This window comes from Idiotropiscis lumnitzeri, chromosome 10, assembly GCF_059441095.1.
Source record: "Idiotropiscis lumnitzeri isolate Australia: NSW breed Sydney's pygmy pipehorse chromosome 10, RoL_Ilum_1.0, whole genome shotgun sequence".
In the NCBI taxonomy this organism is placed as follows: Eukaryota; Metazoa; Chordata; class Actinopteri; order Syngnathiformes; family Syngnathidae; genus Idiotropiscis; species Idiotropiscis lumnitzeri.
Window position 1 is genome coordinate 20448177 of NC_142400.1, and position 25842 is coordinate 20474018.

The 25842-nt window shown below is 39.9% G+C and overlaps 1 protein-coding gene across 4 annotated transcripts in view; it reads right to left on the reverse strand.

Annotated features, from left to right (window-relative positions):
- Positions 1 to 1874: 1874 nt before the first annotated feature.
- Positions 1875 to 25842, reverse strand: part of trak1a (trafficking protein, kinesin binding 1a) — a 34497-nt gene continuing 10529 nt past the window's right edge. For 2 of the 4 annotated variants that reach the window (XM_088306296.1, XM_088306293.1), the window contains exons 3-16: positions 14339 to 14415; positions 13443 to 13559; positions 13138 to 13238; positions 12731 to 12839; positions 12379 to 12457; positions 12111 to 12241; positions 11938 to 12012; positions 10265 to 10402; positions 10041 to 10117; positions 9714 to 9953; positions 9087 to 9415; positions 6884 to 7309; positions 5479 to 5572; positions 1875 to 4606 (exon numbers count right to left, since the gene is read on the reverse strand). In XM_088306296.1, the coding sequence (XP_088162422.1) occupies positions 3649 to 4606; positions 5479 to 5572; positions 6884 to 7309; positions 9087 to 9415; positions 9714 to 9953; positions 10041 to 10117; positions 10265 to 10402; positions 11938 to 12012; positions 12111 to 12241; positions 12379 to 12457; positions 12731 to 12839; positions 13138 to 13238; positions 13443 to 13559; positions 14339 to 14389 (2925 nt within the window). In that variant the 5' untranslated portion in view covers positions 14390 to 14415 and the 3' untranslated portion in view covers positions 1875 to 3648. Of the gene's footprint in view, positions 4607 to 5478; positions 5573 to 6883; positions 7310 to 9086; positions 9416 to 9713; positions 9954 to 10040; positions 10118 to 10264; positions 10403 to 11937; positions 12013 to 12110; positions 12242 to 12378; positions 12458 to 12730; positions 12840 to 13137; positions 13239 to 13442; positions 13560 to 14338; positions 14416 to 18616; positions 19337 to 23190; positions 23992 to 25842 lie in introns of those variants that run through there. The other 2 variants (XM_088306295.1, XM_088306294.1) reach the window with 2 other exon arrangements.

Consider the following 25842-nt stretch of genomic DNA (forward strand, 5'->3'; position numbering starts at 1 on the left):
AACAAGAAAAAAGCAAAGTAAAGCATAAACTTTATCATGCCCAGTCTAGACACAAGCAACCCATTTTTTGTTGGTGGACCTTGTTAAGAAGCTCAATCCCTGTGTCAAAAGTCAGACGTGTCAGCTCACTGAGTCATCCAACCACCACCTGCAACTCCATTTTTGAAAAATGTTCCATTAAATTTATTTCTTCAGTCCACAAAAAATAATCCAGCTTCAGCGCTTCAGTCCACCCAAATTCAATCAAAAACGGTGCAAAATAACATCATAAAATTCTGCGCAGGAAATCCAGGAAAAATATTTTTTTTTGCAACCAAGATTAACTTGTATGCCATTAATGGAAGAGAAAAGTATGCTGAAAGTTAGATGTTGACCCTCTGTTTGTGTTTTTTTTTTTCTCGCTAGAATGACTAACAACGTTTTTTCTCCTGGTGAAAAATAGACTATTGACTGCTGGTGCAAAATTAAAATGCAAAGGCAATAGAAATATACACAGGCTATAAAAGTTCATTGGTGAGCAGAGATGTTTGTGTCCTGAAAAAGTTTCCTTCATTTTATCTATCTTCTTATAAATGGATTGACTTTTCTGTCGTGGCTCATCTAAATCTCCAGAATATTCTTGCATTTTCTCTGAGTCCATCTGTCTCCTGTGAGTTAGTCATGAAGTCGTCCAGTTATTTACTCTCCCTGCTCAAAATTGTTACATTTCTTATCAGAAGAGACTTTATTCATTTAATGAGAGAAAATAAATCAATGTCATACATAATGTCAAAATAAAAATGATGTCCAAATATAAAGAATGTTCCTTGAAAAAATATAAAAAGACATCTTGGAAGATTCAAGGAGCCAGACTGAGGGATAAGAGGAGCTCTGCTCGCCTTTTTTCGGAGGCCAAGCTTCACAAGCTCTTTTCTCTGGCTTGCTTATTTACACACGCTCAGCTTTTTGGACCAGCTGCCACACTGCCTCGATGTGGAAGTATACAAACACTGCACGAGTACAAACTGATCCTGAAGTTCTTTTTGGTTATGTGGCATGACGGTGGACATTTATGCAAAGATGATTTTTGCTGACCTTTGGTGGACAGTTGGAACATAGAGTACTTGTTTTTGTTGTAAGTAACAGTGAGTGATTAAAAAGACACAAGATAGAATCAAGACATGCCAGAACTTAATGTAGTCATCAGGTAGGTTCGGAGTTCAAATCATAGCTCAGTATGTATCGGAGCGAGCATGTTTCCTTAGGCAAGCTTCATAAATTGATAATACAAATCAGTGGTCTTCAATCCTATTCTTCGAGCACCGGTGTGCTGCCTGTTTTCCATCTCCCCCTGCAGCAACACACCTGATTCAAATGATCAGGGTCGTTATTCAGCTTCCGCAGCCCTTGCCGGTTATCTGATTATTTGAATCAGGTGTGCTGCAGCAGGGAGTGACGGAAAACAGGCAGGAAACTGGCCCTCTAGGAACAGGTGTGAGGACCCCTGTTGTACATTGTGCAAAGGTGTGGTGACCAGTCCAGGGTGTACCGCGCCTCTCGCCAAAAGTCAGCTGCCTTATTGGCTCCAGCTCACGACAGAGGGATGGTTGGAAGATAAATACATAACCCGTTAAAACATTTTAATTTAAATCTAACAATAAATGGTACACAGTTTTACCAGTTAGCCTATTAATGGTGTCTGGACAAAAAAATGTGGTTCTAAGGCGAAATCACTAGAATATTTTACAATACATTGACTACATGTGTGAAGCAAAAATAGAACTTTAATCAGACACTGCACCCGCATAGCCCAAAATAGGGATTAATGCAAAATTTTTCTTACATCCAACAATAATGAAAACACTCTCTATACTTTTCCAAAGAAAGTAGACATCTTTTGTACTTCACTCTTTTATTTATTGATTTTAATCCAGAGTACAGTTCTGTAAAATAGAACACTCTGTCCCTGAAAATAGTTAGCTCTTAAATATATAGGAACTCCTTTATATGTATATATATTTTTTGTTTAAGTTAACATGAATAGATGAATACATTCAGAAAAGCACACAGACGTACCTTTTTAAACATTGTTCCCTAATATGTTGTAACTTTAAAATGGGAAAGTGACAGACTACATTTGCCATAACAACAGACTGCAAACTTCAAAATAAAAAAACACTGCCAATGTGACATTTAGAAGGACGTACTATGAAACAGACAGAACTCATATCATTTTGGATTCAGTCAATACAAGATTCCGTTTTGAGCATTTATGCATCAGATCGGGAGTCCTTGAAAAGAGAGCGACAACTGCACCTCTTTGCAACACATTTTTCACCTTTTGAAAGGGGGAAAAACATTTTCCCCGAGCTATTGGACATTTGCTGTTTTTACCCTTAGCTACTCGCATCCTCATTTTCTGTCATAGCATCGAAATGTTTTGCAAGTAAATGTAGTATGCCTTGGATGAATTGTTTTTTGTCCATTTCAGACAGACTGTAGAATTCACATGAACACATTTCAAAACTGAAGAATTGGCTTCATCACACATACTACATTTGAGGCATAAAAGAAAACAAACAAAAAGCAAAGACAACAGCTATAGTTGTAACACACCAAATCATATTCATCAGATGTCGTTCCCACCAATCATGTTTTAGAACAAGCAGAGATTGCGATTGGTGCACATTCAGCTTTAATGGAACAATTTGCATTCATTAGGGCAGTTGTCTTCTAGCTTTTTAATTATTCAGAATTATTTTTTTTATGGAAAACACAAGACAATCAATTATTAAAACTAGGTAACATGTTTTAGGCACATAAGAACATTCCATCATAGCAAAGCCCCCAAAATAAAAGAGCCTACCTGCATGTTTTCAAAACATCACAGAATTCCAATTGTTTTTCTCCGCTAATAGCAAAGAAATGTTTGTCTGTATACTTGTACAGTAGTGTGACATCAATTTTATGCACACACCTACCACATTGGCCCGAATATAAAAATGTCATGATTTCATGTTTTGCAGAATAGGTACGATTGTGCACATAAATCAGGGAGAGGCTCATTGCAAACAAATCTATTTCAACGCCTTTCTGTCATATTTACAGCGAAGTGAGACTGAAGCTTCAAAATTCAATCAAACTGCATTTATTTATTTGGTGCTCGATCTGCTGGAGTGTTTGTACACTTGAACGAGAGAAAAACTTTTTCGGTTCATAAACAACTCCAAACTTGGCACTTTAAAATTAGCTGTGCTCCACATCATTCCTATTCAGGCCAGTATGAAAAATTTCAATCTTTCATTTCAGTGCAAGTGCAATTGATCAAGTTGAGCAGGTAAATGAGAGACTTGTCACTTTTTTGTTGTGTGCAAGGCCAGCTTATGTCTTTAATCAAAAACAATTTGTATTTAATAGTATATTCCCCATATTATGTGCGGTAGGTATGCACACGGGAAGGAAACATCTTTATTACGAACAGCACAAAACAGGAAATGCCCCACATGAGTTCACTTGCCACAATTTCATTTGGTTGATATTAATTGTTAGGGAAATTAGCTATATGGGTGGTGGAGGCTTCCCATCTCCATTTCATAGGGATTGTAGTAAGGTATACTGGTTTTGGAACTGCAATATGTAAGTATATAATATGTTTATGCAATCGTTTTATCAGGACTGTCCACTGCCATTTGAGTCTTGCAGCGTTTTGCTCAATGTGGTTTGTCTCTGGTTTGTGGTTAGTGATGAGACATCATCCGGTGTCTTTGTGAAGACGGTGTGATTCATTTGTGTTTGTTTTATGTCATGTACATGTACTGCTGGTTGTGTTTGTGGCCTTTGCATTGAATGTGGAATGAGGATGTCAGCATCATGGGGACCTCCTGGATCTTTCATGGCCATACTGGCTCCTACCATGGCAGGATAGCTTCTATTCCTCCTCAGTCCTGTGCTCAGACCCAACCCAGCGCTCCCAAGCCCAGTGGAGCAGAACGGGGCTAATAAAGTACTTGCAGGTGCGATGGAAGCGGTGTGAGGCGGAAGGGTGCGGAAGCTTTTCAATTTTTCCACGAGTCTCAGGTTCAACATCTCTGCTTGTCCTTCATCATCCATCTGATCACGCTCCCTCTCTGCCTCACCCAGCACTTCCCTCAGAATGATGCGTGCCGGTTTAGAGGCCAGGAAAGTGTCAAAATATGGCGGGTCATCGTCGGATGGGCTGAACTGAAAATCTGGGCAGGCAGTAGCAGATTTGCCACAAGAACGAGGGGAATTTGGTGGAGTGGAAGGCTGGAGGAGTTGGAGGCTGTTGGGGCGTTTCTTCATCAGTCTGTCGTCATTTCCCTCCGCAGTGACGCTAGACGTGGGCGGCTCTCCTCTTGCAGACCCTCGGTCCCAGTTGCTCGGGTCGTACGTCGATGCGGAGATCCCGTGCTCCAGCAGGAGGCGTCCGAGCCCTAGCGAGGTGCTAGTGGTCTTGGTGGCATCTCGAAGGTTGGTGGAGGATTCAGCCAGGGAGAGGGACAAGGACAGGCGGCGCGGCGTGCAGCAAGGCGTATAGGAGGGTGTACGCGGAGCAGAGAAGACAACCGGAGTAGATGTACTGCTCTGACAAGAAGACAGAGCTGAGCTGTAAATAGATGGGTGAAAAATGATGGTAGAAGGGGGACAGGTGTATGGGTGTATAGAAGTATGGGTACAGGGACAGAAACAAACAGTCATTAAAGCAATATTTGGAGTTGAAATCTAGGAAATATATCTCAACGTGGAATTAGTAATCAGGGTATTAATCACATGCAAACACTTCAACCTTCGATCTTTCAATACATTACTGTTATGTGGTTGACTTGAAACAAGTGTCAGAAGATCACTATTGCAAGGAGCTTCTCTTTATTCAAAACAATACCTCTATTTCGAAACAGAACACTGGAAATGTTCGGGGACAAACATAGAACATCACCATAGCATGCCCAAGGTGGACGAACAAACGGTCTATTTATGCATCAAGAATGAAAAAAAAAACTTTCTAGTAGAAATTACAGCACACTTAAATGTGATCAGCGACTGGGCTCACAACCTTGAAACGCAAAAGCTTTGTTAGTTATCAACTGTAACTGCTGCTGACAGCTCTTGAGGCAAATTTAGATGTGCTGTTGTAAGACAGTTGAAGTTTTTTTGGTGATTTCAAGACCTTTGGAGTTTTTGGTCAGCCTTCCATCTCGATTTGCCTCAAAAACATACAATGAAATAGCAACACACTCCCATGCCTTCCCTCACCCACATGCAACCCAGTGGGCACACTCATTGGGTCTGCTCTACGCCAGCCATGACAACCATATGATATAACTCCACTTCCTCTTCCTCAACACATGATCTGCCAAGGCCAATAAAATCACAGAGACAAGGTAAGCTAGGTGGTACGCCTTTGGAAATTAGGCAGAGAGGCGCCAGTATTAGATGAATCATAACACACGTTGGAGTAAGCGTGTTACTTTTGTTTACCTTGAGGTGAGCTGATCAGAGGGGTGGAGAATCCTGCAGGTGGTGAACGTGTAGGTGGAGCTAGTGTGGGACAGACACTTCCCTGGGAAGTTAACTAAATGAGAGGAAAGAGGAAAGCAGTGGTTGTGGTTAAATAGATGATCAAGGCGTTAGCTTCCAAATGGATCGACATAAGTAGTGCAATCAACAAGCAAGATAGTACACAAACTTGAGAAGAAGGCCCAACATTCCCAATAGAAACCCAAAGCAAAAGCTGCAGCATTTATGTTATCAAGGTCGGATTTTTTAACACTATTTAGCTTTTGGAATTGTGTCGTCCATATTTGTCCTGTACTAAACAAGAATGAGGTCAGATTAACGACAGGATACTACCATTAATCAATGCATAAATGAAAATCTTCATGGAGATAAAAGACATACACTAATTTGGCGATGGGTTAAGAGAGACCAATCAATATTTAGACTATTGAATATTTTCTGTTCAGGACAAAACATAGTTGCCACTGCATTTAGATTAACAACAAGCACTGCGCTTGCATTGAGAGGGAATCCACAGAGCAAAGTCACAAGGTCAACTCCAATATTATCCAGTGGAGAGTGTCATGCCTTCATGTGACATGGACAGCTGCTCTAAAATAACACCTGATACATGAGCTCACATGACCCTCAGCAGTGTGCTGAGAGCGTTCAACTATGCCGTTCAAAAGAGAGTTGCTTTGACAATAGTACGAACAAAGGATACCTTGGAGTTTCAGATGAGAGAACATTTGTTTTCCAGCACGGAAAAAGATGGAAACCTACATTCACTGGTCACGTCATTCTGTATACCTACACAAACTAATGAGATAACAAGATGGCCATTATTGTATTTGCAGAGATATTCAATTGAATCCATCTCAATTCAAATATTTTAAGCAGTGATGAAGTGCACCGCAACAATAACAAAAATCCTTAAAATGTTCTCTAACCATGTCAATCATGGGAATTATCTTTTCAGAAGGCACATTTGCTATGCAGCGTTTGTGTATTTTAACAGTAGACCCAATGAGGAAAGAAAGAGGCGTGTGCTTGAAATAAAAATAAAGCATTGCAATGGGAAGGGAAATATGAAAAGACTGAGGTTTTTTAAGTGAATATAGAATTTAAAAAATCAAAGTACTGTTTTGCTGGTGTTCGACGTCAGCACACACTGGGAATGCAGGTGGAATGGACGTTTGTGCCGATGTGTGCAGATGAGAGTGACCATGCAAGATGGGGTGTCACACTGGGATGTTGAGGTGTCCGCTGTTTCCTGAATGCTCCCTTCCCACCCATTAGACAACCCCCCCCCCACGCCCTGACAACCTTATGCTCCAGGGTGGGGATGGGGGAAGATGCTGCAACGCCAGCTAAGAGGCCTCCTCACCAGGCATGCGCTCCATTGTGTCGAGTTCCGTCAAGTCCGCATGCCCATTCATCTCAGCGGAAGATTGTGTTGAGGAAGAGGGGGGTGGGCTTGGAATAGCTTCTTTTGATTCAATTGTCGGTACTGTCCCTGCTTTTTCACAATGCAGTGCTTCAGATTGGCTACTGGCATCAATGTTGCTAATTCTACTACAGCAAAGTGACGAGCTGGAATATAAAGGGTCCAAAAGGCTCTCTCCCGACAAGCCTGCACATGATTCACTTGAGACATCGTCCTCCTCGGGCTGGTCCAGTTGCCAATTGTCCGCCTCGTCCTGATCATGCGATAACTTGCGGAAGCCCTTTGTGACCACGCCGGGCCGATCGTCCAGCAGAGCACCCATGTGAGGTTGAGCCAACTGCTGCCATGCATAAAGTGTCGCAGAACCTGGTGGTTAGAAAAAAACAAGAAGTTAGATTTGTCATGTCATTTTGAAAATTGCTTATCTTGTACTTTGGCCTATCCCAGCCGAATTTAGGCGTAAGTGGAACTACACTCTGAACTGGATGGATCCCAACCAGTTGCAGGGCACACAGAGACACCGTCACTGAGTGCTGCTCTCACTCAAGTCATGCGAGAGTACCACGACACAATCAGCGTCATGTTAGATCCGTCATTTGCTAAATTTCTTTGTAAACATTATTTAGCAATGACTTACTTCGCATGATCACACCTTTTTGTGCTTGGCATATAAGTTTTGAGAACTTGCGCTCATTTAAAAAAATTAAACATTAAAAGAAAAAAAAAATCCAGCATCCAGTGAAACATCAAATCAACCAAAGTGTTCTTCAAAGTAATGACAATCAAACAATCACAGGTATTGGTTTAGAAAAATACAGGCTTATACTTCAAATTTAAGTGCATATAGGAATGGACATTAGCTTTGCATATATAATATATGCAGACGTTTACATTTCGGCTGCACTAAATGTCATGCTATATTTGCATGTGTCAATGTACTTTTAAATACACATGCACACATACATACATCGCGTGAAGGACAAGCTCCATGCCAGCAGAATGGCAGAGTAAAATATATTTTTAGAGTATATACAGTATGGACGCATTTGTACCTGTGGCACGGACACATGCACTTTGAAGAGATTTCAGTATACAAAAGGAGGAAAGGAAGGTGACAAAATGAGGAGAATTTTATTTAAGTCGTTCACAAAGAAAGTAGAATGACAAAACAGAAAAGGGAGTGTAAAAAAAAAAACTTAAAGAAAAGAAATGAGCAGAGGTGGAGTGAAAATGACAGAGTGGAAAAACAGGCAAATATTAATGTAAGATTTTTCAAACACTTGCGCACCTAAGGCTAAAATCACACACAACTATTTGGACTGTTAATACAAAGAAAAACAAGTGCAAATAATGTCAATTAACCTTATATTGTAAAGAAAGTACTAGATAAATCTGCACCACTCAGTGTGCTCTGCTTATTTTTTGTATTTCTTTGTCAGTGCAGTTCAAACTAGGTGCTTGTATTGGTTGCACATGTTGAGAAATAAATTAAATCAAACACTAGATGGCGCCACATAACTGACGATGCACACGACGGCAATATGAAAAGTGGTTTCGAATGTGAAAACAACCATTTGAAACCATTTTCTATTCAAGTATATTTATATAATATACTAGATAATAAGGTATCCTAGCATATTTGGTTATCTGTATGTAGTTTGATATAGAAAATAAAAACAAATAGCCTTTAGCGTTCTTAAAATAATCCATTGAATGCTAAAATTCAGATTGCATGCTCACATTTCAAACCAACAGTGCGGTTGTGTGTCCCTAAAGTAAAAGGAATGCTGCAGATTCAAACTGCCTTGGTGTGCTTCCAACACCTCCAGCATACTTGTGACTGGAGCCGAAGGAGGTCGGGGATGAGACTGTAAGTCTGGCTGGAGGCTGAGCTCCATCACACTCAAGCTCCGTTGCAAGCTTGGGACACTTAGAAACATTTGGGAATGCCGATGGGTATGTAAAATCAGATATTGACCGTCTAAACAATTCTGATTTTGGCTTTGATTTTGTGGCTGTGTCTCACTGTTACTTGTTTCCATGGGATCCTGTGGGGATTTTGGAGAATTTTTATTGCGTAAGGAAATCGAATTGTCATTGTGTGGGGGATTAAAGGTATCGTGGCTTTGTGAATAATAATCACCTTCTAGCGGCTTTACAATCTGCAGCTTCTCCGGGAGGTAGGATCTGGCTGTAAACGAATATCCTGACCACATGCTCCCCAATGACGGATGCGAGCAGAGCGAGAACAGACTTTCAGTTGGTGTCCCAGGGCCACCACTACATTCGCTGCCTCCCTTTTCCTCCTCGTTGGCCAGGTAGGCCAACTTCCTCTCCCTCTCCTCTTCAAAGAAACGCTTTTCTGAGAGGTAGTTGTCACGTCGTAGAGACAGACGCCGCAGTGCTGTCTCTAGGTCCCGACTTCCTGGGGTGCCTGGGGTGCCAGGGGGTCGCTTGTTTGAGTCCTCTGACCTGGACCGACAGACATCAATAAAGCTCGTCATCACAATGACATAGATAGGGACATTTTTATTACAAAAATTGCAGTGCATAATCACATAGATAATTAATCAGACTATTTTTTTTACCAGAGTTTCTCATAACTCAGTACACTGAAATGAAATATTTTTTTAGTTTCACAATTTCTTTTCCTTTTACACAATTCTATCTTGACCCGATTTTAGGAACATTGTAACATTAACAGACACATGGCCGACATTTTCTGGATGAGAGTAACTGACACATTTTCTATGTATGAAATTTTTAGTACCCATTATCTGGTGTCTCCAGTATGCAGCTACTTCTGTTGTCCAGCATTATTCCACTTCCTGTTTCGCTGCCATACATGGAGTTGGAGCGAGGTGTGCCCACCCTGCTGGAGCGGCCCGAAGTGATGCATGATGACTGATTGGAGCCGGGGATGTTGAGGGGGGAGGGGGCAAGCGACGAACGCTGCTGACGCATGAGGTTGAGGTTTTTCACAGTCTGGAACACACGTTTGGGCTGCAGTCTAATGCAAAAATCACAAGGGGGGGGGTGTAGGATGAAACTACAAATTACGGCCAGCCTTTGAGGCAAGCCAGGTTTTTAATTGTACCTTAGCTCCTCAACATCTGGGTCATCCATCTGAAGTTCTTTCCTCATGGTGCCCTCTATTTCTGCTGCCAGAGAGTCCTAGAAAAAAAACAAATTGTTCATGTGTTAATACAAGACATGCGCAGCTCATATTGTGCTATGACTTCAAAGCTCGCATTAACGTTAAGTAAGTTATGCAGACCCATTAACGGCATTTTCTTCACACTATTCTAATTGACTTCTCACCATTGGGAACAAGCCCAGAGAATGGAAACGCCTCTGTGTGTTTGATGAGACGGCTTTATTTCTTAGGTTTTTCAGCTCCTCTTGAGCCTCGTGTAGCATCTCCATGCACTCTGCATACTTGTCCTGCAACTCACGCAACTAGTAGAAAAGCACAGAAAAGTCAAGTGAAATGTAAAGCCACGGAAGCCAAAAACACATCTAAGACAAAGGAACTTCTGATAAGAAATGTGTTTATTTCCTGCACTGTATTCTAAAGGCAAGTAGGGGGCAACTAAAGGCGTACTCAGCAGACATTTCAATGGGCACACCGGCACAATCGTGTAATATTTGTATCAAAAGTCTATGCAGATTATAAAGTGTTATTCATCTAACATGTTTATTGCTGAGATTGAAGTTTATAGTGTTAAACTAGCAATGTGGTAAGATTTCCTCAAAACGACTGGCTGTCAAAATAATGAATGTGGTTGAAATGGCTACTTCAATCTGATTAAAATACACCAAGAATTTTGAAAATTGGTTGTGGAGAAATTCAGAGTTTTTGGGTGATGTGACATCGCCTATTAAAAAAATAAAAAAATTAAAAATAAACTGAAAAAAACAAATATGGGCAAAACAGCATAACTTGATTATGTTAAGATAACTCCTGGTCTCTTTCGTTTGGTCTGCTATTCAGGCCCATTTAATAAATTCCACTAATAAACTAGTACAGGTCAAAATTGTAAGGGGTTATCCAAACTGACGCATCCAATTTATTGCATCTAAAATGGCATCACTTGCCTAAACACTCCCCTTAAAGGCTTAGTCAAGTGAACCATTTTCTTTCCAAGAATATGTTCTATGTGGCCCAACTAGTCTAGTCTTCTGATTAATATTGCGTTTGTGGAATATGAATTAAACAGCAAAATCCACCTGTTTTTATCCATCTCAGGAGCGTTAATTGTTTTTCATTCCTTTTTAAAATTCCAATTAATCTCCAAAATTAATGCTTTAACTTTGACAGCTTTAATTTTAAATCACTGCAAAAAAGTTTACAAAAATGAAAATTGATATTTTCGCAATGATTATTGTATCGATCAGCGATTTTAGTTAGTTCTGGGAACAGACAATGTCATTTGAGTTATCGTTTTTTTAAAAAAACTATTTAATTTTTATTTCACTTTGTAAATGAAAATGTGTTTTTAATTTTACCTTTCATTATTTTGTTAATTTTCGTTTACAAAAATAACTTCACAGATGCTTGGAGCTCAAGTAATGACCAATCACAGCTCATCCTGCGAATGTTTTGAATGAATGTTCCTTGATTGGTCCTTACTTGAGCCCTGGGCAACTGTGATGTCATTTTCAGTCAACAGCAAGTGCCAAAAAGAGGCCGCCCCCTCTGATGGATAAAAAAAAAACAACTAGGGATTTTGCTGCTAAATTCATATTCCACAAATGCAGTATTAGTTTTTCCTAAATGTATTTGTTATGGAGTTATATAAAAAATACTACCAAGATGGCAGCCATTTGTCACAAAGCTTTGAACAACTTAACTCTGTCATAGTGAGAATTACTTTCCCTTAACTTTTTAGGTATCTTGATTATCTAATTGAGATGATCTTATATTATTGATGATTTACTTACTCAAACCACATTTTCATCTTAACATTCATATTTATGAAAATCCGACTTACCTCAGCAGTGAGTTGTCGCTGAGCATCTTTGGCAGCTCCGAGGTGTTGTGTGAGTTCCTCATTCTCTACAGCGTACTGCAAAAACCGACAAAAAAAAACCCTGCTCAATAAAATGTATAGTTGATATCAATACTAATATCATACATTGAAAATAAACAAAAAAAAAATGACACCATCTTGGCCTTTTTCTGGAGGTCTACTATTTGGGAGAGAAGATGAGTAATCTCCTCCTGCTGTCTGGAAGCATCCTCAGACTTCCTCGCCAGCTCTTCCGCCAGAGAGGATATTTGCAGATTGGCAACACCTGGGAACATCGGAAGGTGTTCATCAAAAGGAATTCGCTGCAGTCAAACTAGCAAAGTGGTTAGCAGTGCTAACTTAGCACTACTTTCACAAAACAGCACACAACATGATACGCACTCAAAGTGCTTAAATACTCACGAAGTTCTTTGACACAGTCACTGACCAACTGTTGCTCTTTTTCTTCATAGCAGAGGGTTTCTGTCTCCAAGTGACTGGCCTAGAATAGACATTCAAACAAATAACTTAATACTTATTACTAGAGGGCAGCTGTCTTAAGGAAAACATGCAAAGAGCAAATACAAGGAGCAAACCTAAGGCTTCTGCCTGACTTTCTGTATCTTTATAGATTAGTGGTCCACATACATTCATTCAAGGCACACAAACAATACTGTGCATGACCTACTTCGAGTGTAAAAGGTGACACAACTATTGATAGGATTACATATCAGCTCTATCGAGTGTGTGTGTGTGCGCAAGTGTGTGTATGAACCTCAGAGCGCAGAGATTTATTTTCTTCTTCTAGATCTTTCAGTTTCTTCTGCAAGGTGTCCAGGGGGAAACAAGTTGGTGTTGACACGTTGTTCTCACTGGGTCGCACGCTATTTAAACACATGCATGCACGTAATTAGTAAAAGTGGAACTATCATAGAGTAAGAGACCAGTTAGGTACAAATAGATCATTTAATGTGAAACAAAATGAGACATATCAATAATTCCACCACTGAAAATTTTTGTACATTTAAAATACAATTTAGACAGTATACTTTATCATATTTATTATAATAAAATTTTGGAAGGAGGTTTGACCTGGATATTTCCAAACGGAAAACACCTGGCATAAATTTGGTTGTATGGAAGATGAGCAGAGAAAAGGCACTAAAATGAAATGAGCCTCACGGTGTGGAAATTATTGACTCCCCCTCGCTTTCCTCAGCCGCGTTGGTATAGAACTGCAACAGCTCATCTTTCATGGACACGTCATGGCGTAACTGGGATACCTAGTAGTGTAAAAGTCAGAAAAAAAAACATTGAAACAATGCTTGACTGTTGTAACATCCCACCATTGGTATCTGCTGCTGAAGAATATCCTTCAATCTAAAAACAATCTTCATAGTTTGAGGGCATTGTATGGAATTGAATTTAAGAATGACAAGTATGCTGATAACAAAAAAGAGGCTTAACGCAATGTAACACACTCCCACCTCCTCTCGTATGTGCTCAACTTGCTCTTCCAGCAGTTCATTTCTCTCACTCAGGGCCTTGTTTTTCTTGAGTAGTGACTGACCAATCCGAGCTGCCAATTCCAAGTCACGCTCTTTCTGCACAAAATTCATAAAAGACAACAAAGAGTTATAGAGTTTAAGCCACCAAAGAAATCATGCTTGGTCAAAAGGATATTGTTTTCATTCATTTATTCTAACAAGGTTCGCGGGCATGTTGGAGGCTAACCCAGCTGTTTTTGGCTGGGATGTAGGGTACACACTGAACTGTTTGCCAGCCAATTGTAGGGCACACAGACGAACAACCATTGATACAATCTCATCTATGGACAATTTAGAGTGTTCAATTCACCTACCATGCATGTTTTTGGAATGTGTGGGGAAAACGGACAACCCCGAGAAAACCTACGCAGCCATGGGCTGAACATGCAAAACTCCATGCAGGAAAGCCGTAACACCCAGATTTAAACCCTGGACCTCTGCACTGCGAGGCGCACGCGCTAACCAGTCGGAGACCATTCCGCCTTACGATGATTGATTTAAATAAATTTATAAATAAAAAATAATAAATGACAAGAACAGCTGATAATGTCAACACTATTGACACTCTGATTATGTAGTTATGCAACACACCGTGGCTTAATCATTAATATGACTGCAAAATGGATTATAAAACTATGAGACAAAGCAATAACCTCTTGTACCAACCCTTCAGTCAAAGTAAACTTTTTGCTGACATCTGAGCATTGAAAGACTTTTTCTTTTTTTTAAATATAAATGCACATCAAGCCGTCTGAGTGCTCATACTTTTCAACCTGTTGATCACAGAGTTGCTGGATCAATTTGAGTTGAATATCAAGCGAATGAGATTATTTTACCTCTTCCAGCAGTCGAGTGACGGCGTCAATGTCACTGTAGGTCTTTGTCATCTGTCCAACTCTATCAGCACACAGCACTGCACAAACAAGACAAGGTTTACTTGCAATTTAAATGCAAACCACTCCCAACCTCTAAAGATATCACTGCAAATAACACATTAATAAAAAATTTCAACTATAAAATCACTGCAATTATGACTAACCGCTACCTCATCTTATGTCCAGCAACATACGGAAGAATAAAACTTTTCATATAACTTTTCACAGTATAAATGTATTTTAATAATACCACACAGCACAAAGAGGCATGCACATATTTCATTTACTTAAGAGGGACTTCCAATGCAGTATACTGTATATTGTATACTAGATAAGCAGAAGAAAATGGATGGATGTAAAGTTGGTGACCTTCCAAAATGCAAAACAGAGGTGGACAATGCAAACTAAATATTTACATTTCCAACACTGAAGAGATCAAATGGGGAAAAAAAAAACACAAGGCAGCAGCCACCCTCACCAAAATACCTTGCCACCCTACTTGAGGGTGACCACAGACAGTCCAGTCAGCAATAATTTATTTGTGTTTGCTCTGTTTAATATGTTGAAATGGTCTGCCGAGTGTGACGACTTATGTGAAATGTAGTTAGCTATTCAATGTTTAATGACGTGCTCTGGCAGGGGTAACTTTGTCTAGTTTACATCAAGGTTTGTGGCCTGGCTATACTAAACAATATTTTAAAAACATTACATTGTAACGTCTTCCAAGGATAACGGTTGACGTAAAACATGAGCTTTCTGACTAACAAAATACAACTACTGTATGGCCATAGTGATGCCGCATCTCTCTCACACTCTGACTCTCACTCTCAAGCTGACAACACAGGTGCTAAACTCCAGTCCTCGAGGGCCACTGTGTCATGACCCGTGTCGGTTATGTCAGGTTTTTGTTATTTTGTCACCTTCCATGCCATGTCCTTGTTTTGTTTGTTGGGTCAGCTGAGTGGGGCGTTCCCCTCAGCACTCGTCCCCACCAGCCACGCACCTGTTCCCCGTTAACCGTCACACACCTGATTCCCATCTGCTCCCCTAATGACTGGACTATTTAAACACCCGTGCCGACAACTCAGTGTCGGTACATTGCTCCATTAAGGACTGTCACAGCCGCTCCCCGATCTCGTTCTTGCGCTCGTTCACGTTCATGTCCCTCAGTATTTGTCACTATCTTTGTTCCTCGTCCTTGATCCAGTTTAGTCACGTTTTAGTTTGCCTTTGTTATTTTTTGCACCCTGCCACGTTGTTTGTCTTTGTTTGATTGAGTTAATAAATTCCCTTTAAGTTACCCCTTTTCCCTGCTTCCTCGCATTTTGGGTCCTGCCCCTCCTCGCCGACCGGCACACCTGACACACTGTCTGTATGTTGTAGATATTTTCCTCCTCCACACCTGCTTTCAATATTCAGGATCCTTAACAGTAATGTAAAAAATAATGTGTAATATGACATTAAGGTTCAATGTTTAGGCCATAAACAGAAACGCTTTAGTTGTTTACTACAAGAGGAATAACAATATAACTATTGAGCAATATGGAAAGCATTTTCCGCCATCACTGGTTTACCCTATTTTAAGACAAGAAGTAAACTGGTGTTACACTTTACTTGAGGACACCTGTGACCTCAATTATGTAGCTGAATGTAATGCAATATGTACAGTGATGGGTGTTTTCTTGGTGTTTTACACACAACATATATTGCAGACTTCAGTAAGTTGGCCATTTCTCCCAGGTCAGTCACAACATGAAGAAGACATGGGATAATGTTTAACATAGTTGAGTCTATCAAAAATGCAATGAAAACTTTTTGTGTTACTACATAATTCAGACCTAAAGTAAACTATTCAGCTCGACTTACTGCTTTACAGGAACAGGCCTGATAGAAGGAAAGGTGTCGGGCTGACTCAATTTAGAAATACGACTACTAGGCAACAGACAGTAGTGTACCGTGGGTAAACTGAAAGTGACCAAACACAAAGACAACCAACACAATGGTGCACAGACCCACAAAGCAAATCATAAAAAAAAAAAAATGCAATATATAGTCATACATATCAATTTACAGATTGGCCGTGAATGGTAACATACATTCATTATAGTATGCAGTATGGCTCAGGGAAAGAGTGGTCATCTCCCAACAAAGCAGTTGTGGGTTTGACACCCTGTCCTTGTCACCATGTCAAGTGTCCTTGAGCAAGATATTGAACCCCAGTTGCTCCTGATACATCTTCAGGAGGTCAGTGCAAAGCATATTGAGTACCTTAATACAAATTAAAGACCATTTAAGCAGGGTTCGAAGTGAACTTTAAAAACTGCTTGCCCATAGGGCAAGTGCCACTAAAATGTGCCTTGCCCGAGTGGCCAAATTACTTGCCCAACTTGGGCAAGTAACAATTTTTTTTCTCTTGCCCGAAGATTAAATTACCTTGCCCCGAGTGACTTTTTGTATGACAAAGTGTCTAATTACAAATTGCATGAATTTTTTGTTCGGACAGTTCCTGCCTAGAAAGAATTAAAAATACGTTACAATCATAAGGGTTGCTTATATAAAAATGTATCATGTATTAACACATTAATTAGGTGTTCATCATATTGTTTATTGATTTCAGAAGATGTTTTCTTTTTTTTCAAGATCACATTCACAGCTTTGCTTTTTTGAGTAGTCTTTACTAGTCCTAATTTGTTCGTTTTTCGTACCGGAGAGTCCACATGCTGCTTTTTCTTGGGAGATGTAGGCCTATCGGAATCACTGGAGATTACTGCAGCATCCAGTCGAATGACAGAAGATGCAGCACTGTTGAGTTTGGAAGACGTTGAGGTGGCCTCTGTATCGTCACCGGAAGATGTACTCGTAACTGTACTAGTAGCGTCACAACGTTGCTTAAATAGTGCTGGGATTTTGGATTTTCCCTTCGTCCTTCGTTTAACTCCCGATGTTGATGGCTGAGGCTCTTTATCCGTTTGTTTTGGAGGGCTTGGCCTTGGAATTCTCGAAAAAAACTTTGTAATAGTCGCACGTTTCTCCATATTCGGTAATAAACGGAAACGGAAATAACAATTCCAAACATGCGCATTTCCAACGTAAGATGCGCAGAAGGTAAGAAAACCTCCGGCTGTCAATTTTCGGCCGAAATATCATAGGTTTTCGTCGAAATTAAAGATATTTGGCTGCTTTAAAAATGCTTGCCTGGTCGGGTAAGTTGCCCATAATTTTACCTTGCCCGTGGCCAAATTTCACTTGCCCCGGGGCAATCGGGAAGCGGTTAACCGCGAACGATGATTTAACGTATGCCTACAAAATACAGATACTGCTTTTTTAACAAAATTTCCCATTACTGCTTTAAGGTTATACTGAACAATACGAAGAAATACCATTAACTCATTCACTGCCATTGATGGATATAAAACTCAGAAAGTGCATTCTTTTCACCTGGGCTTGTAGTGATTGAGTTAATATGCTTATTCATCATTTTGTGAGCTGAAGTTGGATTTACTGCTCATGACGTTCTTAGCACTGTACTGTACTTGAAGGGGAAGTCAACCCAAAAATATTATATTCAATAATATGTTTTATGTGCCTTCACTAGTGTAATATTGTGTTTAATTTAAATTACGCAGTAAAATCCATCCATTTTTTTGTACATCTCAGAGGACCATTTGGTTACTTGCTCAACTGTTTTCTGAAGCTGAGCCATGATTGGTCATTATCTGAGCCATGAGCAACTATGATGTCATTTCTAGTTGTCAGCAAGTGACAAAATGGCTGCCTCCTGAGATTTTGCTGCTTAACTCATATTCCACAAACACAATAGTAATCAGAATGTCCTGCAAGCGGGGGCGGCATAGAACATTGTTAGGATATTTTGGGGGGTTGACCTTCTCTTTAAAATAACAAGTCAGAAAACAAATCTTGTTTCAAACCACTTTTTGTGTCACTTCAAAATTTTTGAAGTGACACAAATTATGGCATTCTGGCGAACGGGTTGATATTCCACAAACATGTTTGAACCAAACTAGAACCAAAATAGACGTATAGCGGATACATACACTTTGCACATTGCGGTCACAAAAGACACAGACATTAAAAAGTCTCTGCAAAATCACAGTAAAATCAGCATCCCTTCTTAGATACAAACATCCCAGGTCAGACGGACTAAACGATCTAAAAAGCAGCAGGAACCATGAGGAACTGGGAGTACAGTCATTTTGAGCACAAACAACAAAAGACTACCTTCAGAAAGAACTCGTTGCTCTTCATCCAGCTCATCCTCTTCCACCTGTTCTCGCTCCCTCTGATTTGCAAGATGAACAGAGTCCCTTTCCTCCTCTTGTCCATGGCTTTGTTGGCCAGGCAGATGAACACATTCTGTATTGTTCTCTTGCCACCACTCTGCTCCATCATTGGAACCATTAAATGCAGCATGTGCCATACTCCATTTAAATGAAGAAGCTAACTGCTAAACCACAATGGCTGCAGGTGCAATTCCATGGCACCTTCCTGTGTTGCAGCCATTCTACTTCTTGATACACAAAATGTGCCCAGTCTATAACAACCCCAGGGTTAGTATAAAAAAATCAATTAATTAAAAATCCTAATTTCCCAAAATGTGGTCATTATGACTCGCCATGGAGAATGGTTGGAAAAGTTGGTCCGCCAAGTACATAAAAAAAAAAAAAAAACAGCAGTTACGTGAGCTTTTAAGCCTGTCTGATGTCATTTGTGCTCTATAGTGTGTGCGTGTGGGTGTGTGTGAGTGTGTTTGTGCGACGATCAGACAATGCGACTCCTCCCCTTGTCTGCGATTGGTCAATCAACGGCCATGCTATTATCTGATGCGGGTAAACTGGCACACATAAGCAGTATTTTTTCAGTCCACCGTCAGATGTTAAAGGTTAAAATAAATAATTCACTAAGCTATCTTTATGCACATCGGTGTTCAACAGAGAGAAAAGAAAAAAAAAAAACAATTGAGGATAAAATGATGATAACCCCCCTCGAGATAAAAGGATAACATCAGAATACAAAGTTTCTGAGGTGTGAGAAATATAAGAAAGGCTGATCTTTAACCACCCTGAAGTGAAAGTAACTTGGTACAGTCCTGTTCAGTCTCTCTGGTGACAATAGTGCCAACAAACAATAACAGTCATGCACCTGTTTCCAGGGTGTGGCCACAGTTTGGTTGAGGTTTTGTCGCATTTCAAAGCACAAACTGTACCCTATAAATGAATGTGGGTCACATCCAAGGAGCTCAACTTTCTGCTCATTAGTGCCTGGTCATTACTGAAACTGCACTACAAAACTGACGCCAACTTAATGAGCTGCCCCTCGCTTGAGTAACTCAACTCAATGGCAGTATCGACATTATGGTGCAGGCCACAAAAAAGTGCTGCACAATTTGCACAGTGATTCACCTTGCCAGTTGTCGGTTTACGTTTACTTTTATTTTTAATCCAAAAGCCTTTATCTTTTCTAATGTTCATAGAGACTACTATTTCATTTGCATAACCTACTTCATCAAAACACTTTTCGTTTTAATTTGGTTATTCACACAGACAAAATTGTTGGTACTACTCGAATAATGAAAGGTGGTCACAGAAATAACTTACATACATTTTAATAAATTAAATTTAAAAATGAGAATGAAAATTTACCAGTGAAAATCAGACATTGCTTTTGAATTTACCCTCAACAGAATCATTTTAAAAAACAAACTCATGAAACAAGCCTGGACCAAATTGATGATTCCCCTTGATACGTTTTAGAATAATTTGAACATGGAGACATGGTAAACTCAGACTGTCCAGGAATTAGCATCACAGGTGCTTCAGTGAGTCAGTGAGTAGTCACAATTAGTCACTGTGATATTTGGTCGAATTTTTTTCAAAACGATGGAATGAGCATTTCAAACGCTTCTAAAATCTGCCATAAAACAAATTAATTTATATTGATTAATATTTAGGTGTTTCTTACCTTATTAAATCATTGTTGGTCATTGTGAGAAATCCTTAACATGATCATTTATTCAGATAATGATTATCATTGATTATTAATAACATAATTAAAGATAATTTGAGGAATTTTAGGATGTTAATTATGCAACTGTGATACACACTCAAATATACTACATATGCAAAATCGCCCTCTGGCAGCTTGTATAATTTGCGTCTTCCCCAAAATTGCTGGTATCCATGCTAGAAAAAAAATAGCAACTTATCATTTTGATATGTTTATAGGCAGACTGATGGATTACAAGTTTGAGGACGCTTGTGATTCTAATTAGAGGATACACATTCATTTAAAATGCCCCTATGGTCATCTTTTCAATGGGTATCGTTTTTGTGCCGTGATGTTTCATTCAGTTCTCTTGGCTTTTTTATTGTGATTATGTTGAACCGGCACGGTGGAAGACTGGTTAGCACGATGGCCTCACAGTGAGAGACAGCATCGGGCGTGGGTTCGATCCCGACTCCGGCCATCCTGTGTGGAGTTTGCATGTTCTCCCCGTGCTTGTGTGGGTTTCCTCCGGGTACTCCGGTTTCCTTCCACATTCCAAAAACATGCATTGTAGGCCGATTGAACACTCTAAATTGCCCCTAGGTATGAGTGTGAGTGCGGATGGTTGTTCGTCTTTGTGTGCCCTGCAATTGGCTGGCAACCAGTTCAGGGTGTCCCCCGCCTACTGCCCGAAGATAGCTGGGATAGGCTCCAGCACCCCCCGCGACCCTAGTGAGGAGAAGCGGTACAGATGATGGATGGATGGATGGATTATGTTAAACCAAAATTCTAATTTCATTGGTTAATTCAGTAAATGTTGTAGCTATTTATTTATTATTACTTTCAGTAATTTCAAATTTAATTTCCAAGTTATTCTTTAAAAAGTGGTAGATGTAGCGTGGGTATGCATAAAAAATAAAATTACTAAAATAATGAGTGTGTTCTTGTCACTAGTTCATTCCAGTATTTTTGGTTTGTCAGTCACTGCCCTAAGTTTCAGTAAAGAGATGACTTCATGATGAATATGTTCACTGTGTACCCCAAAAATGCCAATGTGCAAGAGAAGAATTAAACACACCCTCAAAACATTAACACGTCAATGCAACATAATTTGTTTTGATGCAGATTTTGTTTGTTTTGTAAAGGAATTTTGTAAACAGATATTAGCAGGAAAAAAAAAACAACAACACTAAAAAGATGTCAGGATTGTAACTGTACTAGTATCAAATGCTGAGACTTTTTATTAAAGAAGCAGCCCGACATAAAAGACAATACATATAAGCTGTTACTATGCAGAGTGAAGACATAAAGAAAAAATGTTTTCGGTGTTTGGATATAAAAATTGGGCCACTTTTTTTTACCTACACAGCAATCTGCATGACCCCACTCTTTTCCAGTCAAAACCCAATCTTTCAAATCCGGTTGAACGCCGTCAATATGTCATTCATTTGAGTTGAGAATCAGGAACCATACAACCGTTGGCCGGGTGGTGCCGTGTAGCTCAGTTTAGTATGCAAATCATCAGGCTAAATAAAAGCCAACCTGCTTATACAGCCCTCGCAGACTAACACCAAGCTGGCAGCTTTCTAGTCCTGACACTGTATTTTGCAAAACAAACAAAAAAAACTGTAAAATATTTTGGTGTTCATTAACATTTTCAGAATGTGAAATTGTCTGTTCAAGTAACATTGCCATGAAATAACCACATCAACTGAATAATATTAAGCAGCTCACATTGTGAGACGGGGGCGGGGCTGTGTGGTGTGTGTGTGTGTGTTGGGGGATTTCAATACATCCAGTTGTTATGCAACATATTTCTACACAGACATATATGCAATGATTTGATTGTCCATAACTGAGATTTTCAAATAAAAAAAATCTAAATCATTGCATGGATCAAGAAATTAATAAAAATATATTCCTGTTAATAAAAAAAAAGTTTAAAAAAAAATCCGAATTACATTAAATGAAATTGATTACATAACGGAAGCAAATGAAACAATATACCTAGTAAGAAGAGATGTGAAACACAAGAGTAGGACTATGAAGACAGGAGGACCAGAGATAATTGTTCAACCATTACTATAACCAACCCACAACATTAAGTCGGTCATACGGGTCAGATGACCAGGTACAATCAATCAAGCACGTGGTTGTTTCTGTGTGTCAATTTGTCAAATGATTAGAACTAGATTAAGTATAGTTTTTCAAGTACTCGACTACACTTAATTATAACTGTAGAATGTCTCAATGCAGGCGTTGGCACTTGGTACATGTTTACATGTGGTACATGTTTGGATGCCAAACAGTACAGTACACCCAGAGTGTCAAGAGTTGCCCACAATAGCACACAGTGACGTAGCTGCCTCTATTAAAAAAAACAACAGTTGCCAGTCACATTATCCAGTAAATAATCCAGTTTTCGCAATCATCTTTTAAATACTTTTTCCATAGAAAACAAGTACTGTAGTTTAACAGATAAACATTAATCCATGCTCTATGACCTCTTATCTCTAAAATGCATATATAAAACCAGAGGATATGGAGTGATCAAACAGCATTATAACACACATGCAGAAGGGGTTACACTCAGGTCATCCCTACTGAATTAATCCTCTCTAAGTATGAGATTGCAAAATAACCCAAAGGCAGCTGTCAACTATTCTTTAGTTTACTATGGAACTCTTGTGCATTATCTGACACCAGTATTAGATCATTTGTCGCCTTGCCACCTGTGAATTTACCCCCAAAAATCTGTCCTGTTTACAGTTCTGACAAGATGCCACATAAAATACATGAGACTGTCTTACCATCAGTACACTCTTCATAGTACCAGTCCAAATCATAGTAGTCTGCCTTCACAAACCTCTGGCTGCGTTTCTTCATCCTCACTGCTATGAGGCACAGTTGTATTGTGCTGTCTCCAATAGCTTTGGTCAGTCCAAAGCCCCAGCATACTCCGAGATGACCAGCTGTCACTGGGTCCTATATACTCTAATTGTATCCGTCCATCAATAAAAGGTCCAGTTCTGTTCTATCCCAGAATAGTGTGTGGTAACTAATTGGCACAGAGTATTGCCCCACAAAAGAATGGCTCCAATTTTACGCAGGTCCTTTCTCTCCCACACTCAGTAGCAGCTTGCTGTGAGGGTAGCGTGCTCCATATTGTTTCTGGTGCCATGCTGCCAAACAGTTCCCAGATCGGTTAAGTGTGGCACCAGTTGTCTTGAAGGCTCACATTAATACTCCATTGTTTCAGAAATAAGTGGTAACATCCTTTAATCAGTCTATGCCTTGCTAGCTTTCTTGATTCCATCTTTTGGATCATTATTCATATTTCCAGTCACTGTGATGTGTCAGTATCTTTTCTTGTCCCCATCCATCAATGGCTTCCTGTCGATACAGCCAAGAGTCTATCTAATATCAGCATCTTGTCTTGTAATTAGTTGACACAGTATTATTGCCTTCTCTATTATTGCCTTCTCTTTTGCAGCATTCCCTGCTCCGTCCCAGCACTTGCTCTGCACGTGGACCAGTGCATCTTTTACAGTGACTCAATAAATCCAAAGATGCACAGTGTGACAGAGCAAGCAGCAGCAGTCACGGGTTTTGCAGCAGAAACGATGACACAGTGGAGTGGGTGGGGTGGGCCAATTCTCACAGCCAATGAGAGGCAGCATTGCAATCATACTGCCACCCACTCATGCTACGTCAGCAACCTCTACCACGCACTTCCTCTCCCCTAACTTGCCCTTGTGAGTGGTTGCTATAGCAGCAGGCTCAGACTCCAAGGGCCATGGCTGAGCAATATATAGAAGCAGCGTGGAGTTGGAATAGTTGACGTGAACGACACATACTGAATGAACTAAACGTGTAATTATTATGTAATAAGATTTCAATGAAAGTATAATATTAATGTCATACTTGATAACATACATGTCTATCAGCGCCATTATTGGCCCTACTTATTAGCAATACAAAGCCACTGTATTTACAGAGTAGGGCTGGGCGATATGACCTCAAATCCATATCGCGAGAAATTGAGCAATTTTACCTCGATAACGATAAATTCCCCCCGTGGACTAAAATCAAAATAAATGCAGGAAATGCATATTGACTGTTTTTTTTATTGACCAACTGGTACACATTACTTTCAATGAAAAATAAAAGTACAAAAATCATTTGTATAAACATTCCAAATAGCTTGCTTTGCATGACTTGAACAATGTCACAAAGAAAAAGGGTACCTCTTGCAAAATCTTTTTCTGCAAATAGATTGCACCAAGATGCTGTCATGATGTAAATAATGCCAAACAAAAAAATGCTAAATAAAATGAAAGAAAATGTCAATGCAAGCCAAATAAACATGTGTGCATCATCGGGGAAAATGTGCCGTCTCGAGTACTTTGGTGCGCAGCCGCCACTCGTCATCTATGTAATGCACAGTCAGGCTCAAACAGGGATCCATGTTGCGACCCGACCACAAGTCGGATGTGGATGCAAAATGCTTGACATGTCAAAGCTCCCGGCCCGATGTAGTCCATTTTGTGGAGTACGGCTTTCATGAAGCGTTTAAATCCTGTGTGCGCCACTGGAACGAGAGGAGCTTTATCTTTAGCCATGTGCTAGGCTATCGCGTCCACCTCCGAGATGATCTCTCGTTTGGTGTCGCCTCCGTTAATGGGCTGTTGTCACTTGTCGAACCTTGCTTCTCACTTTGAACTTTCAGCACAGCATGGTTGTGTTGTGGGTGGTGAGAAAGCTTCTGGATTTGAATCGCCAGCTACGACAGCGACGTCTGTTTTCTTTCTCGATCAGGCGGGTGGAGTCACGTGACTAGAGGCGCTGCAGCGGTCTTAAAGGGGCATGAACATTGCCGCAGACAGAAAAGGCGTTTCTTTTTTTTAAACACCGAATTTACCGACGTGGGCAAAATGATTTCGGTCATAGTAATACATTTCGGTAACGGTAAATTTTCGGTTTATCGCCCAGCCCTATTACAGAGCACATTTCAGACACAAGGCAACCTAATGTACTTCACACAAGCAGAGACATGACAGACAGACAGACAAATTCTCACCCCAAGCCAAGATGGCCCATTTTCTCTAACAAACTTAGTTTATATATATTTTGATCAGGAAACTGAAATTAGTTATAATTTTATTTTTTATCTATTCATTTTAGGAGAAATTAGGAAATAAGTGACAACTTGAAAAACGCCTACTTTTAATGAGGAATATGGCCGAGCCCCACTCCGCTTTCCCCATGGTACTGCAGAGTCAGGAAAGGGACTTATTACAAACTCCATTGGAAATCATTGTACTTTCATTGATTATAATGTCCAAAAACAGTGATAAATTGGCACCAAAATTCAAATGGACATCCCTACCTCCGATTACTTCAACAAATGAAAAGGATTAACCTCTCCGTGGATGATTTATATGAGAATGAGGAAATGTGGA